The sequence below is a fragment of the Bufo gargarizans genome, chromosome 8 (assembly GCF_014858855.1).
Source record: "Bufo gargarizans isolate SCDJY-AF-19 chromosome 8, ASM1485885v1, whole genome shotgun sequence".
In the NCBI taxonomy this organism is placed as follows: domain Eukaryota; kingdom Metazoa; phylum Chordata; class Amphibia; order Anura; family Bufonidae; genus Bufo; species Bufo gargarizans.
In genome coordinates this window covers 144,015,388-144,034,578 of record NC_058087.1, presented here as the reverse complement: position 1 = coordinate 144,034,578, position 19,191 = coordinate 144,015,388, and the positions used below count along the sequence as shown (strand labels likewise).

At 41.1% G+C, this 19,191-nt stretch overlaps 1 protein-coding gene across 2 annotated transcripts in view; it reads left to right on the top strand.

Annotated features, from left to right (window-relative positions):
- Positions 1 to 17,057, top strand: part of LOC122944530 (multidrug resistance-associated protein 1-like) — a 106,285-nt gene extending 89,228 nt beyond the window's left edge. For both annotated transcript variants that reach the window (XM_044302923.1, XM_044302922.1), the window contains exons 25-32: positions 922 to 1,121; positions 2,941 to 3,067; positions 5,412 to 5,513; positions 8,905 to 9,051; positions 10,392 to 10,550; positions 10,730 to 10,896; positions 13,721 to 13,915; positions 16,735 to 17,057. In XM_044302923.1, the coding sequence (XP_044158858.1) occupies positions 922 to 1,121; positions 2,941 to 3,067; positions 5,412 to 5,513; positions 8,905 to 9,051; positions 10,392 to 10,550; positions 10,730 to 10,896; positions 13,721 to 13,915; positions 16,735 to 16,843 (1,206 nt within the window). In that variant the 3' untranslated portion in view covers positions 16,844 to 17,057. The remainder of the gene's footprint in view (positions 1 to 921; positions 1,122 to 2,940; positions 3,068 to 5,411; positions 5,514 to 8,904; positions 9,052 to 10,391; positions 10,551 to 10,729; positions 10,897 to 13,720; positions 13,916 to 16,734) is intronic.
- Positions 17,058 to 19,191: the final 2,134 nt, after the last annotated feature.

Sequence of the window (19,191 nt, the reverse complement as noted above, 5' to 3'; positions counted from 1 at the left end):
CTAAAGCTGACTTCTCGGTTTTATGTTTTGAAACTCCCTATTTTGTAACTTTTTGCCCTTTTAACAGTAGCTGTAAGCCTTGGAAGGGGGTTTTATATTTGTCACTTTTATACTTGTAACCCTTTAAGTAGGGGTGAGCAAATCGAGCTTTGGATCCAAGATTCGAAGTCGATTCGTTCCTCAACTTTGTTTTAATGCTGTACCGAGATCTGACTCCTCCTGCGCGGAGGCAAAACTTGTTAACCCCAATCCAAAGCCGACTTCAAATTGCTGTTTTAAAATGTTTTTAAAGTTGTAGAATCGAAGGCCAAACTTCTTTACCGAAGTCTTGCCCAACTATGGACTTAACGAATTTTGCCTTTGCGTAGCACATACATTTTAATGGTGTACAGAGACAGGCACAGCATTAAAACGAAGTTGGGGAACGGGTCGACTAAGGATCTTGGATCCGAAGCTCGATTCGCTCACCCCTACCAATAAGAATACATTTTGCTGTATAATTACTTTTTCAGCAATTTAGGACAAAATAGATTTAAAGCTCTCCCATTTATCATGTATTATTATGTGGCAATCGCTGCTCCCAGTCTAGGTCCAGAAGTGCTGCACTCAACCTGGCGAAATTGTTTGTGAAAATGAAGTTCTCATACACCAAAAGCGATTTATTTTTTCACTATGGTTCCAGAGTTTGTTCTAAATCTGAATAGCAGTAGATGTAAAATGATTTATACGTTATTTCTACACCATTCACGGTCTTTGGTAAGCTGGGTGTCAATAACTAAGGGCACAATAGACTTTGTGCAAGATGACAAATCTAGAGCTTACATTTTCAGGTCATTTTTTTTTTTAACTTAAGGTTTTGTTTGAAATTTTATTTTAAAAAAAATGTTATTGCAAAATACCCTTTGCTCATCTTCTTTCCAGAGATTTTATGTCGCCAGTTCCCGGCAGCTGAAACGCCTGGACGCAGTCAGTAAATCGCCTCTGTACACTCACTTTAATGAAACGCTGCAAGGAGTAAATGTCATACGAGCTTTCAGAGAACAGGATCGGTTTATTCAAGACGGCAATCTCCGTCTGAACACCAACCATTGCTTCTATTTCTCCAGCTTTGTTGCCAACAGGTAGAGAAGTATGAAAGAAGATTCTGGTTACAAATGCAGGAAAATATGGGCAGACAGCGTCTTCCTTCACACAATTTGGGGGAGAAGACATAGCGAGAACATTACAAGGCTTGATTTTAGTCATATATTTTTAGGGAACCATTTAATTTTAAGGTTAAGCTGAACTAATCTTTTCTAACTTAACTTTATAGTGTAGCCCATTTTATGTTAAAAATGGATGAAGACTGTGTTCATCTCACTGTCGGAGGCTCCGTTAGACGCCTGTGTAGTAGATTCTATTAAAAATGTTGGGCAAAATATTGCACCATGCTGTGCTATTTTGTCCAGTAAGATCACAAGTTTTCTAAATGAAACCCAATGGATCCTGTTACTGTCCTTGGATTCCATTCCGTCAAGTGTTGTTTATTACCATCATTTGACATCTCTGGAGCTTCTGTTATTTTCGTTGAAATGTTAACTTTAAAATGGTAACTTTGAGGCTCTGGTGTGAACCCAGACGTACCTATATTTATTTTACATAGTTATTCAGGCAAATAAAGGTAAGCAACTTTACTCAACTTTGCTACTGTGATAGTAATTCCTTAGGCCTCTTTCACACGGGCAAGATTTCTGCGCAGGTGCAATGCGTGAGGTGAATGTGTTGCACCCGCACTAAATCTGGACCCATTCATTTCTATGGGGCTGTGCACATGAGCGGTGATTTTCACACATCACTTGTGCGTTGCGTGAAAATTGCAGCATGCTTTATTTTGTGCGTTTTTCACGCAAGCAAGTGCGGCTGCGGTGCGATTTTCACGCACGGTTGCTAGGAGACGATTGGGATGGGGACCCTATCTTTTTATTATTTTCCCTTATAACATGGTTATAAGGGAAAATAATAGCATTATTAATACAGAATGCATGGTACAATAGGGCTGGAGGGGTTACATTTTTTTTTTTTTAACTCACCTTAATCCACTTGTTTGTGCAGCCCGGCTTCTCTACTGTCTTCTTTCTTCAGGACCTGGGTAAAGGACCTGTGGTGAAGTCACTGCGCTCATCACATGGTCCATCACATGATTTTTTACCATGGTGATGGATCATGTGACGGACCATGTGATGAGCGCAGTGACGTCATCACAGGTCCTTTACCCAGGTCCTGAAGAAAGAAGACAGAAGAGATGCCGGCTGCGCTATCAAGTGAATTAAGGTGAGTTTAATTATTTATTTTTTTTTTTTAACCCCTTCAGCCCTATTGTACTATGCATTCTGTATTAAGAATGCTATTATTTTCCCTTATAACCATGTTATAAGGGAAAATAATAATGATCTGGTCTCCATCCTGATCGTCTACTAGCAACCGTGCGTGAAAATCGCACTTGCTTGCGGATGCTTGCGATTTTCATGCAGTCCCATTCACTTCTATAGGGCCTGCGTTGCGTGAAAAACGCACAAAATAGAGCATGCTGCGATTTTCACGCAACGCACAAGTGATGCGTGAAAATCACCTCTAATGTGCACAGCCCCATAGAAATGAATGGGTCAGGATTCAGTGCAGGTGCAATGCGTTCAACTCACGCATTGCACCCGCGCGGAAAACTCGCCCGTGTGAAAGGGGCCTTAGAGTTTTTTGGGTTTGCACTTTGCATTGTTCTGACATTAAGTCATCTAATTCCACAGCTCAGCCTGATTTGGTAATCTGAGTTTTGTAAGAATAAACCACCTTATTACTACAGTAAGCTGTGGGGATTGTTGGACTGATAATGGATGCCTTGCATTGCCCCCTTCAATAACGTATCCTGATGGTTCGTTTTACATTACCCAATGTCTTGTCTTTCAGGTGGCTGAGTGTGCGCTGTGATCTCCTCAGTAACTTCATAGTCTTCACAGTTGCTATTGTGGGTGTACTATTCAGGGAAAGCATTTCTCCTGGACTAGTTGGTCTTGCTATAGTGAATTCTCTTCGGGTAAGTATAAGGTGCATATGAAATCATTGCAGCCTCTACCAAATTAGATCCTGCTTACTTAAAAGGGTTGTCTCACTTTAGCAAATGACACTTATGTAGAGAAAGTTAATACAAAGCACTTACTAATGTATTGTGATTGTCCATACTGCCTCCTTTGCTGGTTTGGTTCGTTTTGCCATCACATTTGTATTCTGCTCATTTAGAGGGGTTATGGCCACCACTGCAGCGCAGATACGAGGTGTCTGGGATGGGAGCTGCTACACATATGTGCTTATATGTGCTCCCACAGCCCCGGCCACCAGAGAGTAGTGTGTGAGCACGACCACTGCTGCTGGATTGTAGGGTGGTCATAACCCCTTGATATGAGCAGCGTATAATGTGATAGAATAATGCATCAAGCCAGCAAAGGAGGCAATATGGACAATAACAGTACATTTGTAAATGCCTTGTATTAACTTTCTCTACATTAGTGGTCCCCAACCAGTGGCTCACGGATCCCTGCTCTCCATGAGAGTCCTGAGTTATGACCATATGTGCTGTCAGTTGACATTGTTGCAGAACTATCCTAGATTGACTGCCAAACAGTGCCAATTTGGATGGTACAAATACTAGTGTGACATTTCACATCAGCAGATGTTTGCAATTTCATGTTTTCTGTTTCTCCACATTCCGAATTTCTCTCCTCTGTGTTTAAATTAGCTTTTGCGCAGGACCATCACTGAAAGTTGATGGACCTCTTGTTCTACATGATAAATGATATTTGCTGAAGTGAGACAACCCCTTTTTGCTGAACCATTTGCTTATTTCTTGATAATCTCACAAGCAACACATCTTGTAAGTAATAAATAAAATTGCAAAAAAAAATATATATATATATATATATATACAGTACAGACCAAAAGTTTGGACACACCTTCTCATTCAAAGAGTTTTCTTTATTTTCATGACTATGAAAATTATAGATTCACACTGAAGGCTTCAAAACTATGAATTAACACATGTGGAATTATATACATAACAAAAACGTGTGAAACAACTGAAAATATGTCATATTCTAGGTTCTTCAAAGTAGCCACCTTTTGCTTTGATTACTGCTTTGCACACTCTTGGCATTCTCTTGATGAGCTTCAAGAGGTAGTCACCTGAAATGGTTTTCACTTCACAGGTGTGCCCTGTCAGGTTTAATAAGTGGGATTTCTTGCCTTATAAATGGGGTTGGGACCATCAGTTGCGTTGTGGAGAAGTCAGGTGGATACACAGCTGATAGTCCTACTGAATAGACTGTTAGAATTTGTATTATGGCAAGAAAAAAGCAGCTAAGTAAAGAAAAACGAGTGGCCATCATTACTTTAAAAAATGAAGGTCAGTCAGTCCGAAAAATTGTGAAAACTTTGAAAGTGTCCCCAAGTGCAGTCACAAAAACCATCAAGCGCTACAAAGAAACTGGCTCACATGCGGACCGCCCCAGGAAAGGAAGACCAAGAGTCACCTCTGCTGCGGAGGATAAGTTCATCCGAGTCACCAGCCTCAGAAATCGCAGGTTAACAGCAGCTCAGATTAGAGACCAGGTCAATGCCACACAGAGTTCTAGCAGCAGACACATCTCTAGAACAACTGTTAAGAGGAGACTGTGTGAATCAGGCCTTCATGGTAGAATATCTGCTAGGAAACCACTGCTAAGGACAGGCAACAAGCAGAAGAGACTTGTTTGGGCTAAAGAACACAAGGAATGGACATTAGACCAGTGGAAATCTGTGCTTTGGTCTGATGAGTCCAAATTTGAGATCTTTGGTTCCAACCACCGTGACTTTGTGCGACGCAGAAAAGGTGAACGGATGGACTCTACATGCCTGGTTCCCACCGTGAAGCATGGAGGAGGAGGTGTGATGGTGTGGGGGTGCTTTGTTGGTGACACTGTTGGGGACTTATTCTAAATTGAAGGCATACTGAACCAGCATGGCTACCACAGCATATCTACAATTTTTATAGTCCTGCCAGGTTGTTCTGAGTCTGTTCCTTGGAAAGTTTGATGCCAGCCAATATGGCTGCTGTCCCATAGTACTGACCTTACCACTCCTAGTCTGTTACTTCCCGGGTCCCCTGCAAGACTTTACCTCCTGGTCTCTCTTGACATGATAATGTGACCACTTAGTCGTAACATTTCCTTTGTTAAGAGGGACCAGGAAGTAGAGGCGGGCAGCGAATCCAAGAACGGTTGGAATGGGAGTGGTGCGAGATTGTGAGATTTACTTTTTTAAGCCACTTTGCCCCTTTCTTGAAAGCATTCTCCTGGCTAGATAGCCCCTTTAATAATGTTAAGAGAGATAAATTCTGTTTTTTTTAGTTGACAGGTGTTTTAAAAGAGGCGGTGCACACCGTTACTGACATGGAAACAAACTCTGTTTCTGTGGAGAGAGTGAAGGAGTATTGTGATGTCGAGCCTGAGGTAAGTACCTCTATGTTTGAGGGACATCTAACATATGTTATATTTTATAGTGGCTTAGCGATAATTACCTGAACTAATTAGAGCTCTTTTCTAGTTATATTTTTAAAGTTATGCTCCAGGTACAAAATGGGAAAACCACCTTTTGCTTTGTGTTGAAGAACTGTACCCATCTCTGTTATAGTTAACTATTATAGATGTGGCATCATCTTGCAGGCCAGTCATTTTTTAACGTTTGTAGGCTCATATACATCCGAGAGCTGATTTTTCAGAAATTTTGCCAGAGGTTTAAAGGGGTTATCCCATATCACCACTTCCACAGCTAGATGGGACTGTGTGCTGGACCCAGGTGACCGGGCTTAAGGCAACAGTTGAGTAGGCCAGCATCGGCTCTGAGAGTTATGGAAGCAGCGTACCTTGTTCTGCTGTGTTGTTGTAGCTCCCATTCACTGCAATGAGAGTTACGTAAATATCGCAGTTTCCATACGCTCAGCCACCTAGGATTTCTACGATGAAATGAGACAACCCCTTTAACATTAAAATGTCCTTATCTTTGCATTTTTTGGTATACCCAAGTTTAACTGTTGAATGCACTCCTTGGGCTTTTGTTTTTTATAAACGGGAGCTGTATTAAAGAGGTTTTCTAGAACTTTGATATTAAAGTCCTCTCCTCAGGCCTGATCATAAATATCAGAACGCTAGCATAGGGGTCCTACACCTGGCACCATTGCTACCGATTAACTAATCGAAGAAGCCAAGGTGCTTACAGGCACAACACAATACATTGCTACTCAATCACATGCAGGTGAAAGGATCTCTGTATTTGATGGAAATCTGTTAGCTAAGTTGACCCCCTCAAAACTTCTGACAATGCTGTAGAGGTGACAGGGAAAGCAATTTCAGCATACCTTTTGTTGGCGGTCTAGCAGGTCGCAGGGCATGAAATCCAAAATGTAACACCTAGGTGGCAATGGTGCCAGGTGTAGGACCATGTAATCACAAGTGTCTCTTCGTTTTCAGTGTCCTAGGCTCTCTGCACTGAACACTTTTATGTTCTCCCTGCTCTCAGTGACAGCTCTAGAATTCTACTGATTGGACGCTAGATCTGTCAGTCATAAGTATGGATGAGGGGCTGGTGAGTGTTCATTGTCCGAGATGCTGCACTTGAGAACTCCCCTGGTACACATGCTATTGCAGTGCCAGGGGAATGAAAACTTAAATTCCTTGTTTGGTTGCTATGGGCAACCAAACCAGTTTTCCTTGAAACCAGTTTCGATAAATCTTCCCCTATATCGCTAATGTTCCGTTTTTCCTGAGCTGGTGTAGTTCACAAGGAGACAGTAACTCTCGCTCACTCAGGATCACCATATTGGACAGCATAGAGAAATACTGAACAGTATAAATGTAAATAAAGCATTTGTGTTGAGATATAACACTATTAGCGGCTGAATCTTGCCTGTCTTGTGTCTGACTCACTCCTACTGCTCACTGTTCCTCCTCCTGCCCTTCTCCATGGGATAGGATGATATAAGTGGCATGCAAATCTTTGGGCACCCCTGGTCAAAATTACTGTTGCTGTGAACAGATAAACAAGTTGAAGATTAAATGATATCCAAAAGACACAAAGTTATAGATGACACATTCTTTTGTATTTTAAGTAAAAAATGTATTTTCTAAATAATAAAAAAGGTCCTGAAGCAAAACCTGCGTGGTTGGTACCTAGTAGCATCCCCTTTGGCAAGCATCACAGCTTGTAATCACTTTTTGTAGCCAGCCAAGATTTTTTCAATGCTTGTTTGAGGGATTTTAATACATTCTTCCTTGAAAAAGTCTTCCAGTTTGGTGAGATTCCTTGGCTGTTTTGCATGTACTTTTTTGAGGTCTATCCACAGATTTTCAGTGATCAGATCAGGGGACTGTGAGGGCCATGACAAAACCTTCAGCTTGCACTTTTTGAGGTAGTCTGTTGTGGATTTTGAGGTGTGTTTAGGATCATTATCCATTTGTAGATGCCATCCTCTTTTCAACTTCAGCTTTTTTACAGTTGCTGTTATGTTTGCTTCCAGAATTAGCTGGAATTCTATTTAATCCATTCTTCCCTTTAGCCGTGAAATGTTTCCAGTGCCATTGGCTACAACACTACCCCAAAGCATGTCAGATCCATCTCCATGCTTAATGGTTGGAGAGGTGTTAATTTCATGAACCTCTGTGCCCTTTTTTCTCCAAACATTCATTTGCTCATTGTGGCCAAAGAGTTATATTTTAACCTCATCAGTCCACAGGACTTGTTTCCAAAATGCATCAGCTTGTTGAGATGTTCTTTTGCAAATTTCTGATGCTGTATTTTGTGGTGACGATTAAGGAGAGGTTTTCTACTAATGACTCTTCCATGACAGCCACATTTGTGCAGCTGTCACTGAACAGCAGAACAATGTACCACAACTCCAGAGTCTGCTGATCTTCCTGAAGGTCTTTTGCATTCAAGCGGGGGTTCTGATTTGCCTTTCTAGCAATCCTACGAGTAGCTGTCTCTGAAATTTTTCTTGGGCTTCCAGACCTTTCTTGACCCCCACTGTTCCTGTTAATTGCCATTTCTTCATTACAATTCAAACTAACGAAATGGCAACCTGAAAGTACTTTGCCATCTTCCTGTAGCTTTCTCCTGCTTTGTGAGCCTCAACAATTTTCATTTTCAGAGTGTTAGGCAGCTGCTTAAAATAACCCATGACTGCTGTTTTTTGGGACAAGGTTAGAGGAGTCTGGGTATTTATAAAGTTTTTAAATTTGCATCACCTGACCTTTCCTAATGATGACAGGGATTAAGGCTTGCTCACAAACAGGCTATTTAAGGTCTGAGACCTTGGTCAAAGTTATCTAAGTGCTCAAATCTCCTTGGTCTCTCATACTTTTGCAAGGTACTGCTTTCCCTTTTTCACTCTACTTGCTTAACTGTTCACAGTAATTTTGACCAATAGTGCCCAAACTTTTGCTTGCCACTGTAATCTGATCCTTCAGTGAGCAGGCAGCCTGTTTAATGTATAAAGATGGATTTATCACAGATTTCATTCAGAAAGTTAGCTTAGGAGAGGGTGCTAGAACAAAACATATATATTACAGAGTTTCATATACGCACCTGTACTCTTGATTAACGCAAAGTTGTGTAAATAACTAACACCCATTTAAAGATTGCTACATGTGTTATTAGCTGTTTTAGGGGTCATAACTGCTGACAGATTCCTTTTAAAAGGAATCTATCAGAGATTTTTTATATTGATGGCCTATTCTCAGAATAGGTCATGAATATTTACTTGGTAGGGGGCTGACTCCAGTTACTAATAATGTAAGACCACATGATATTGTTTTTCATATTTAACCCACCATGTTGTTTCCTTAGGCCCCATGGACCTCAGAAGATGATTCAGCACTAGCCGAGTGGCCCCATGCTGGTAGAATAGAATTTCAGAATTATGGCCTGAGGTATAGAAAAGACTTAGAACTGGCTTTAAAGAAAGTCACTGCATCTATTCAACCTGGAGAGAAGGTTGGTGTTACATTGTATTTTTTCAGGGTATTCTTAAAGCATTGTCTGAGTGAAAAGATTAGCTTAATCATTGTAGCAGCACCCTGTAAGAAATAGGAATATAAAAGATGTCTGATATACATATATTTAAAGGGGTTGTCCCATGGCAACAACTCTTCCCCTATTACCAGGATAGGGGATAAGTGTCTGACCACCAGGGGTCTGATTCTAAGGCCCTTGCTGATCACTAGAATGGGGGCCATGTTCCCCATGTGAATGGAGTGATAGACGCACATGCTTGTCTGATGCTCCAACTCTATGGGACTGCTAGAGATAGCTGAGTGCAAGTGTCTGGCTATCTTCAGCAGTCCCCTAGAGTTGAATGGAGTGGTGGACATGCATGCTTGTCTATCATTCAATCGGGGAAATGGCCACTATTCTAGTGATCAGCATCAGCTCCACTGTTTGAGCCCCTGTTGATCAGACACTTATCTCCTATCCTGTGAATAGGAGGATAAGTTGTTGCTATGGGATAACCTCTTTAATATATAAATTCTGCCCAAATTAAGGTTGTGTCTCATGGAAACAAGAAAACAATGTCAATATGGGTGAAAAATCACCTAAGTGACTGGACATTGTGGCCAGGTGACATTACATACCTATGGTCCATACGTAGCCCCCAAGGGGAACAGGACCAAGACTCAGCAGTGGATTAGAGAAGACTCCTAAATAGTGTTGAATGAACTTCTGTTTTCAAGATTCGGGTTATCTAAGATTTCTGTTAACTTATGGCCCGTGGCAGTGGAATCCATAACGAAATTCATAGATAACCTGAACCTTTTACACAGAACTTGAAAACAGAAGTTTGCTCATCCCTACTCCTAAATCCTTTAAACGGGTTTTCTGGGTGTTTAATATTGATGACTTTTCTTCACGATAGGTCATCAATATCAGATTGGCAGTGGTCCGATACTCTGCACCCGAGGAATTACCAAGAACAGTACTGTCCATTGGATAAGGCAGTGCTTTGTATTGCAGCTCAGCCCTATTCACTTAACTAGAACTGCACTGTGCCTAGGCCATGTGAACATGATGGGACTGGCCTAGGAAGAGGCTGCAGCGCTCACTGTTCAAGCAGCCTCTTCAAACAGCTGATCGACGAGGTCATCGGGAGTTGGACCCCCGCCGATCTGATATTAATGGCCGATTCTGTAGATAGGCCATGAGTATCAAAATCTTTGACAACCCCTTTAACATTTTTCCCAGTTAAAAGTTCTTCTGCTACAAAAGCAAAAATATATACGGTTTAATTCACACCACAGTTATTGCTTCTGTTCTTTACCTGTGTATTATATGAACAGATTGGCATCGTAGGAAGAACTGGAGCTGGTAAATCATCTCTTACCTTGGGTCTGTTCAGAATTCTGGAGCCTGCAATCGGGTCAATTCACATAGATGGAACAGACATAGCAAAACTGGGCCTTCATGAGCTGAGATCTAAGATAACAATCATCCCGCAGGTAAGGTCCACTTGATTTAAATTGCATTGCTATAAAGAGTTGTTAAAAATGCTAGACAAGTTTTATATGCAGATTGTTTTATTACTTTTTTTCATTTTATTAATTTTATTTTGTTAAGACATCTGCATTAGAATATTGCATACTGTTCTGGATCTCATATATCTTTTTATTTTACTCAGGATCCAGTTTTATTTTTTGGGTCACTGAGAATGAACCTTGATCCATTTGATAATTATTCAGATGAGGAGATTTGGACTGCCCTAGAACTGGCTCACTTGAAAAGTTTTGCTTCATCCTTACCTGATGGCCTTAATCACATGTGTTCTGAAGGAGGAGAAAATCTGAGGTATAGTTTGTTAATGCAGCGTCTACAGAAATCATTGTGTACCTCCAATTGTATGCTGTGTGCTCTGTTGTGAGTGTGTACTTTTTATTCTTTTGTAATTATGTCACAGTAGTGTTTGCCTGTATGTTAGGCTGAGTTCTGTTCTTGTTATTTCACAATATGGTTTATACTTAGTCGGGTTGTGGGGGGGGGGGGCTCTAAAGAAAAGTATAGCAGCTGATGATGATAAACAGTTAGCTACCAGCTCAGATTTTTTAGAGGACTTTTTAAAATAAAACCAGCAATTGGATTGTTTTTTATGAGCAACTCTTTTACCATACTTTTTATTTGCACCAGTTTTGATTGTTTGTGCTTTGTTCTGATGATAGTTTGTGTATTTATAGGCTGAGTTCTGCATGGTGTCAGGATACTGTGTGTATTTACAGATTGCATTCTATTGTGGTGATGTCACAGTACCATGTGGCTATATTTAGCAGTGTTGCTTTGTTGTGATGTTACAATAGTTTTTATTTATAGGCTGTGTTCAATTATAGTGCACAATAGTGTGAATGTGCTTTATAAGCTTTGTATGTATTGGTTATGATGATGCCAGAGTAGTGTGTGTCTGGAGCTAAAGGCTATATTCCTATGCAGTGCTTCTTAGGGCTCATGCACACAACCTTATGTATTTTGCGGTCCGCAAAACACAAATCCTGTAAAAATTTGAATGACGTCCATGTGCATTCCGTATTTCGCGGAACAGAACAGCTGGCCCTTCATAGAACAGACATTTTTGTGGAACGGACATACAGAAACGGAATGTACACCAAGTAAATTCCGTATTTTTTATTTTTTTGGGACCTATTCAAATGAATGGTTCCTCATATGGTCAGCAAAAAAAAACCCAAAAAAAACGGAACGGACACGGAAAGAAAACACATTCGTGTGAATGAGCCCTTAAACTGTTAGACTGGTCCCACCAGTGAGATTCCAGTCATTTCTCTGTGAGACGCTCTGGGCAAGGCATTTTGACAGAAGCAATCGTACTGTATGACACGGGCTTTTCTCTAGCTGCAGCAAAAACTGCCAAGTTTTATTTTTTAGAACATTTTACTGGGTTCAAAATTGTTATATTGAGCAGAAAAATAAGAGAAAATGAATACTGTGAATTTTGCATTGGCTTCAGCCACTGGTGGTGAGACCCAGGGGTCACAATTTTCTAGCTAGTGACCACTCAGTAAAAAAGATTCAGAAACCCTAAGCTATTGTTATGTTGTCACTATAGTGTGTCCAGTATTTACTGTGCTCTACTTGGTGATGCCGGTTTTAAGTTGTAAGCTATGATAGTATGCTTGTAGGTTTAGAGCAGGGGTGGCCAACCTTACAGACACAAAGAGCCAAAAAAAAAAAGTATGACCATCAGGAGCCACAAGCTATACATTTAGACACGAGTCACCGTATTTTTTTGCCCTACAAGATGCACCAAGATTTTAACAAAGAAAAATAAGAGATAAAAAGATTTTTAATCTAATCTGAGGTCTGTCTTATTTTTCATTAGCAGATAAAAAAATAAAAAAATATATTTTTCATCAGACCTCAGATCAGACTCCTAAATCGGATCCCCAATCCTCATCTGACCTAAAATAGGATCCCCAAACCTTATCAGACCTCCAAATCAGACCCCCTATGCTCGGAACACAAATCAGACTCCCAGTGTCAGACCCTCAGTGCTCAGATCTCCCCCCCCCCCCCCAATGCTCAGATCTCCCCCCATGCTCATATCTCCCCTTTCTCAGATCTGACCCCCCCATCCTCAGACCTGACCAACCCATGCTCAAACAATACCCCCATGCTGAAATCTGAACCCATATGCTCAGATCAGACCCCCATTGCTCAGATCAGACCCCCATTTCCCTGATCAGGACACACCCCCATGCTCAGATCAGAACCTCCCATGCTTAGTTCTATAATAAAAAAAAAATCTCTTCCCTCTCCTGATCAGGCACTGGGCTCCTGCTCGGGCACCTGCTACTCTGCAGGTCTGACACACTCTCCACTGTGACCTGATGAGCCCAACGTCAGGTCATAGTGCGTGTCTCCATGTACTACGTTCTCACACTGTGTGCATCAGGATGTAGTGGAGAGTGAGCTAGAGCTGCAAAGCAGCAACAGTGCCCGATCAGGAAAAGAGATCTGAGCCTGGGGTGGAGAGTGAGCCGCCTGACTGCTTCCCGGATCCACAGCTAGAGCCGCACTTGATGAAGCAAAGAGCCGCATGCGGCTCAAGAGCCACAGGTTGGCCACCCCTGGTTTAGAGGCTGCATTTTATTATGGCGATGTCACAGTAATTTGTTTCTGTATTTATAGGCCGTGTTCTATTGTAATTGTGTAATGGTAGTGTGTGTCTATATACAGGCTGTATTTATTGCAATTATGCCATTAGTGGGTGTTTATTTATAGGCTGGGTTCTATAGGGCTTATGTCAGTTATTTGTGTTTAATTAGTATTTCAACCCATCTGATCCTGTTTTGCCATCTGTGCTTGGCAGCTGGTTATTGTACTCTCACTATTGACTGGGATTGGTATTTATGGTAGAGAAGGAGGTGATAGCTTTCAAAGAACGGTCATCTCAAATGATTTTAAGTAGGTAGTACATACTATATCACTAACATATAAATTGTAATAAAAAGGAGTAAAGATCTCCATCTGTTACCTTATAAAACTGTTAGATCTTTCTTTACTGAAGTTGGTAGAGGTCAGTGCATATGAACGTTTCACAATTTTTTTTTTTTTTTATCATTCAGAAAGGTTACACTTTAATTTTGCTTATGTACGTATCCTCTAGTGTTGGTCAGCGTCAGCTGGTGTGTCTGGCAAGAGCCGTTCTGCGGAAGACCAAAATCCTGGTGCTAGATGAAGCCACTGCCGCCGTGGACCTGGAGACTGATGACCTTATACAGTCCACCATTAGAAAAGAATTTGAGGATTGTACAGTAATAACTATCGCACACCGACTCAATACAATTATGGATTATACACGGTAAGCCCTAGTCCTTTTCCAATATGCCGTTAAACCTTTGTTTAATATTAGGGCATTGGCACCCTCGTATTTTCCTAGGCTACTATGTCTACTACTAGAAAGCATTGTAAATGGCAAGTAATGGTTAGCGTTAAAAAAGCCAACTGGATGGTGCACGCTGCCTGACACACATTTTGCAGCTAAAATTAAGGTATTGCTTTTTTGGCACCTTTTCGACTCCGTAAAAATTTTTAAGGTTAAAAAGAAAACAGATGCTTAAGCTCAGTTGCTGGCACCAGAATAAAGGTTTGTTAACACATTGGGGGGAATTTATCAAGACTGGTGTTTCATATGGAAGTAAACGGGAATAGAACACAGCGGCACTGCAAGCGACAGGCCGGAGCTCCGGTCCTTAGTGCTGGCTAAAGTAACAGCAATGTAGCTAATCTGCTTCATATGTGGTGCTCAGCATAGAGACAGGAGGCGGTATCAATTGTAACAATGTAGCGAAGGTAAAAGAAGTATGCGGCACTCACCGAGGCATATGAATCTGTATCTTTTTATTCAGTCCTCAACATTGGACGAACAGGTGGGGTTTCATATGGAAGTCATGATCCCCTTTGGGCTGTAATGAAATGAGACAAATTACTTAAAGGACATCTGTCAGCAGATTTGTACCTATGACACTGGCTGACCTGTTACATGTGCGCTTGGCAGCTGAAGGCATATGTGTTGGTCCCATGTTTATATGTGCCCGCATTGCTGAGAAAAATGATGTTTTAATATATGCAAATGAGCCTTTAAGAGCAATGGGGGCGTTACCATTACACCTAGAGGCTCTGCTCCGTCTGCAACAGCTGCGCCCTCTGCAGTTTGACAGGGTCAAGCAGTATAAACGTGGTCACATTTCCCTGGTCCTGTCAAAGTACAGAGGGTGCAGCAGTTGCTGGGAGAGCTGAGCTTCTAGGTGTAAAGGCAATGCCCCCGTTGCTTCATTTTTCTCAGTAATGCTTGCTATATGAACATGGGACCAACACAGACGCCTTCTGCTGTCAAGCGCACATGTAACAGGTCAGCCAGTGTCATAGGTACAAATCTGCTGACAGATGCCCTTTAAGAGGCACAGCACCTCTTAATTAATTTGGCAAATCTTCTGGTTGTCCGTGAGGCAGAAACTGACATCTACACCAGCAATTGACTTTCTCCATTTAAAATAAATAAAACCCGTTTGTTCAGGACATCATTGCATTGCTGGAAGATTCCATTTGATCCATTTTCAAAAATATTCAAAAAAAAAGAAGAAAAACCCACAAAACACAAACCTCTGAGAGGGAAAAATGTTGTAACATTCTTAAATGTCTGAGCAGATTCCAGGGTTTCATCACACAGGATTACTCTTGCGTGCATGGAGGCAGCTGGACATCACAATTCATTAAAGGCCTTTTTAATGGGTGAGGGCCGGATAACATGCGTTTAGGGAAAATCGTTGCTTTCTTCAGTTTTTTTTCACACGAGTGCAATGCGTTTTGCACGCGCGTAATAAGAAACGTAATGTTTGGTACCCAGACCCGAACCCGGACTTCTTCACTAAAGTTCGGGTTTGGGTTCGGTGTTCTGTAGATTTTATTATTTTCCATTATAACATGGTTATAATGGAAAATAATAGCATTCTTTAATACAGAATGCAAAGTCAAATGTCAATTGAGGGTAAAAAATAATAATAAAAACATTACTCACCCCATCCACTTGATCGCGCAGCCGGGATCCTCTTGTTTATTCTTCCTAAAGGAACTTTGATGATATAATTGCGCTCACCCTGTGGACCTTCTATCTTCATTCAGCAGGTCCTGCGCTGACATCACCGCGCTCACCACATGGTGAGTGCAGTGACGTCAGCGAAGGTCCTTTTGCAGGTCCCCGACCCGCTCATCCCTTGTCTCCTTAGCAACCATCCGTGAAAATCAAATCGCATCCGCACTTGCTTGTGGATACTATGCGATTTTCTATTCATTTCTATGGGGCCTGCGTTGCGTGAAAAACGCTGAATATAGAACATGCTGCGATTTTCACGCAACGCACAAGTGATGCGTGAAAAACATTGCTCATGTACACAGCCCCATTGAAATGAATGGGTCAGGGTCCAGTGCGGGTGCAATGAGTTCACCTCACGCATTGCACCCACGCGGAATACTCGCCCGTGTGAAAGGGGCCTAACTTTGTTCAGTTCAATGCTTATTGTAACTATGAAATGCAGCCTTGAACTTGTATTCACTTGCAGAAATTCTGATGTTTCAAACTGTAACTTACATATTGTACTACGATGCAGCAAATTTTAACTTGACATTTTTAGTGGGATGTGTTGTGTCAGTGCAAATTTTGCTGCATCTATAATTGTGACAAACAGCAGTGTTCTTTAAAGGGGTGTTCCAGAGGAATACATTTATTTTTTTCAAATAAAGCAGAAAGGGTTAAAAAAAATTGAAGCATTACCCTCTCTGATCCCCCGCCACCGCCATTCTGACACTGACCAGTCCCCACTGCTTTCCACTTCCTGGTCCAAAATCAGCACAAAGGAAAAGACAGGAGATACCCATTCAGGCTGAGGCACCAATACGGCCAGTGATTGGCTGAGTGGGTATCTTCTGCGTGTTGAGTCAGAGACCCAAGGCGACCTGTGAGCATCAGAAAGTCAGCATTATGGTATGGAAATTATCTTTCTTTCATTTTTAACTAATTTGGCCACTTATTAAAAAAATTTACCCAGCTTGAACACCCCATTTAAAATATTTGATTTTTAATATGTATTATTTTATGTTGGTTTTTTTTTTCTCCCTCTACAGGATAGTTGTCTTTGACAAAGGTGAAATTGCAGAATTTGACACTCCATCAACATTACTGGACAACAAGGGACAATTTTATTCCATGGCCAAAGATGCAAATATCATTTAACTGTCAGCAAAGAACATGCAGAAAGCAGTGCAATGTCTCCTATATCCACTAGAGGGTGCTGTAGGATGAGCCTAGAAATGGAATGTACCAAGTCTCAGTGCCTTAGTATCACAGATGTGAAGGATTTATTACAGTGCATGAAGGAAAGCATGTTGCACAAGGAAAACACTCATGTATACAATTGCATCTCAATAAATTAGAATATCATCAAAAAGTTATTTTATTTCAGAAATTCAATTCAAAAAGTGAAACTTATTTTATAGATTTCTTTTAATGTTGATGATTAAGGCTCACAGCTAATGAAAATCTAAAAGTCAGTATCTCAGAAAATTTGAATATTGTGAAAAAGTTCAGTATTGTAGACTCATGGGCCCTGATTTATCATACCTTCACTCCAGAATTCTGGTATCAAAAAGTCGCAAAATGGGGGTTTTGCAACTTTTTTTGCAGAATCTAAGTGCTTGTGCAAAAATGTGCGACTTTTTGCACTCACTTGCGCAAAATGTTGTGACTTTTTGAATTTTTACATCTCTCACTCACAGTTTTGCAATATGGGTGGAAAAGTGGGTGAAGTTAGCTAGGTTAATGAGTTTCACTCCAGATTCGCAATCTCACTCCAGGAGGAGGGCGGAGTAGGAAAACTGGAGGAGCCTCTCTAGACAGAAGTGCTAGGTTTAAGGACAAGCCAAATTTATCGAACATCCTGTGACATTAGATGTGGCACAAAGTACTCCAACACCAACTCAAGTAAAACGAACTTCAAATATTCTCCTCATGATAAATTCCCCCCATGGTGTAACTCTCTAATCCGCTTATCAACACAAAACACCTTCAAAGGCTTCTTAAGCCTTTAAATAGTCCCTCAGTCTGGTTCAGAGGGTACACAATCATGGGGAAGACTGCTGACTTGACAGTTGTCCAGAAGACAGTCATTGGAGTCGGTTCTTCAAGAGTCACCAAACACCGGCATATCCAGGGCATGGGCTACAACTGTCCCATTCCTTGTGTCAAACCACTTATGACCCAGAGACAAAGTCAGCTGTGTCTTACCAAGGCTAAGGAGAAAAAGGATTTAACTGTTGTTCAGTGCTCCAAAGTCCTGTTTCAAGATAGTAGTAGAGTCTGAAGGAAGAATTGATAGGCACACAATCCACGAGGTCCTGTGTGAAGTTTCCAGTCATTGATGGTTTGGGGAGCCATGTCATCTGCTGGTGTTGGTCCACTGTGTTACATCAAGTCCAAAGTCAGCGCAGCTGTCTACCAGGAAATATTAGAGCTCTTCATGGTTCATTTACCTGCAGGGCTTGGCACCCGCCAACACTGTCAAACGTACCAATACCTGGTTTAGTAACCACAGCATCACTGCGCTACAATGCCACGCTGCATTGATGCAGTCATTAATTCAAAAGGGGTCCCAACCAAGTATTAAGTGCATATACAGTACATGCTTTATGTTCTTATATATTATTAACATTTTCTGAGATATTGACTTGGGTTTTTATTAGCTGTGCGCCATAATCATCAGCATTAAAGGAAATAAAGGCTTGAAATACATCAATCTGCATATAATTACCTCTTTTAAAGGGATATTCCCAATAAGAATATTTTTCACCACTCTCTGGCTAACAGAAGGAACGTCGAGATGCCCTAATGGCGCATTAAGGAAATAACTGTATGTGTTTTACCTGATTTTAAATGTGTGTGCCTTTAAATTATCTGCTGATGTTAAGCTGCAGCATAGAATTCAGATGAAGTGTATGTATTCCTGCCACCTCTCACAACCTCTAAAAGTAAAATTTAGTTTTTTTGTGCATATACATTTGTACAGCTGCAAGCCTATTCCATCCAAAAATGTTAGTACAAATAAGACACACTCCAAGGGAAGTACACAACTACCTCTTTGTGTTCATGAATTTGCTAGGTTTAGAAATTTGAAGATATTTTTAAGAACATTGTTATGCTATTAATGTGCCTAAGGCTACTCTCACACTAGCGTTAATATTTTCTGGTATGAAGATCAGTCATAGGGTCTTAATACCGGAAAAAAACGCTTCCGTTTTGTCCCCATTCATTGTCAATGGGGACAAAACGTAACTGAACAGAACAGAATGCTCCAAAATGCATTCCATTCCGTTCTCATACCGGAGAGCAAACCAGCTGCGGTTTGCTTTCCATCCTGGGATGCGGAGCATCTGACACGATAGAAAACGGATCCGTTCCCCATTGACTTTCAATGGTGTTCATGACGGATCCGTCTTGGTTATGTTAAAGATAATACAACCGGATCCGTTCATAAAGGATGCAGATGGTTGTATTATCAGTAACGGAAGCAAAAACGCTAGTGTGAA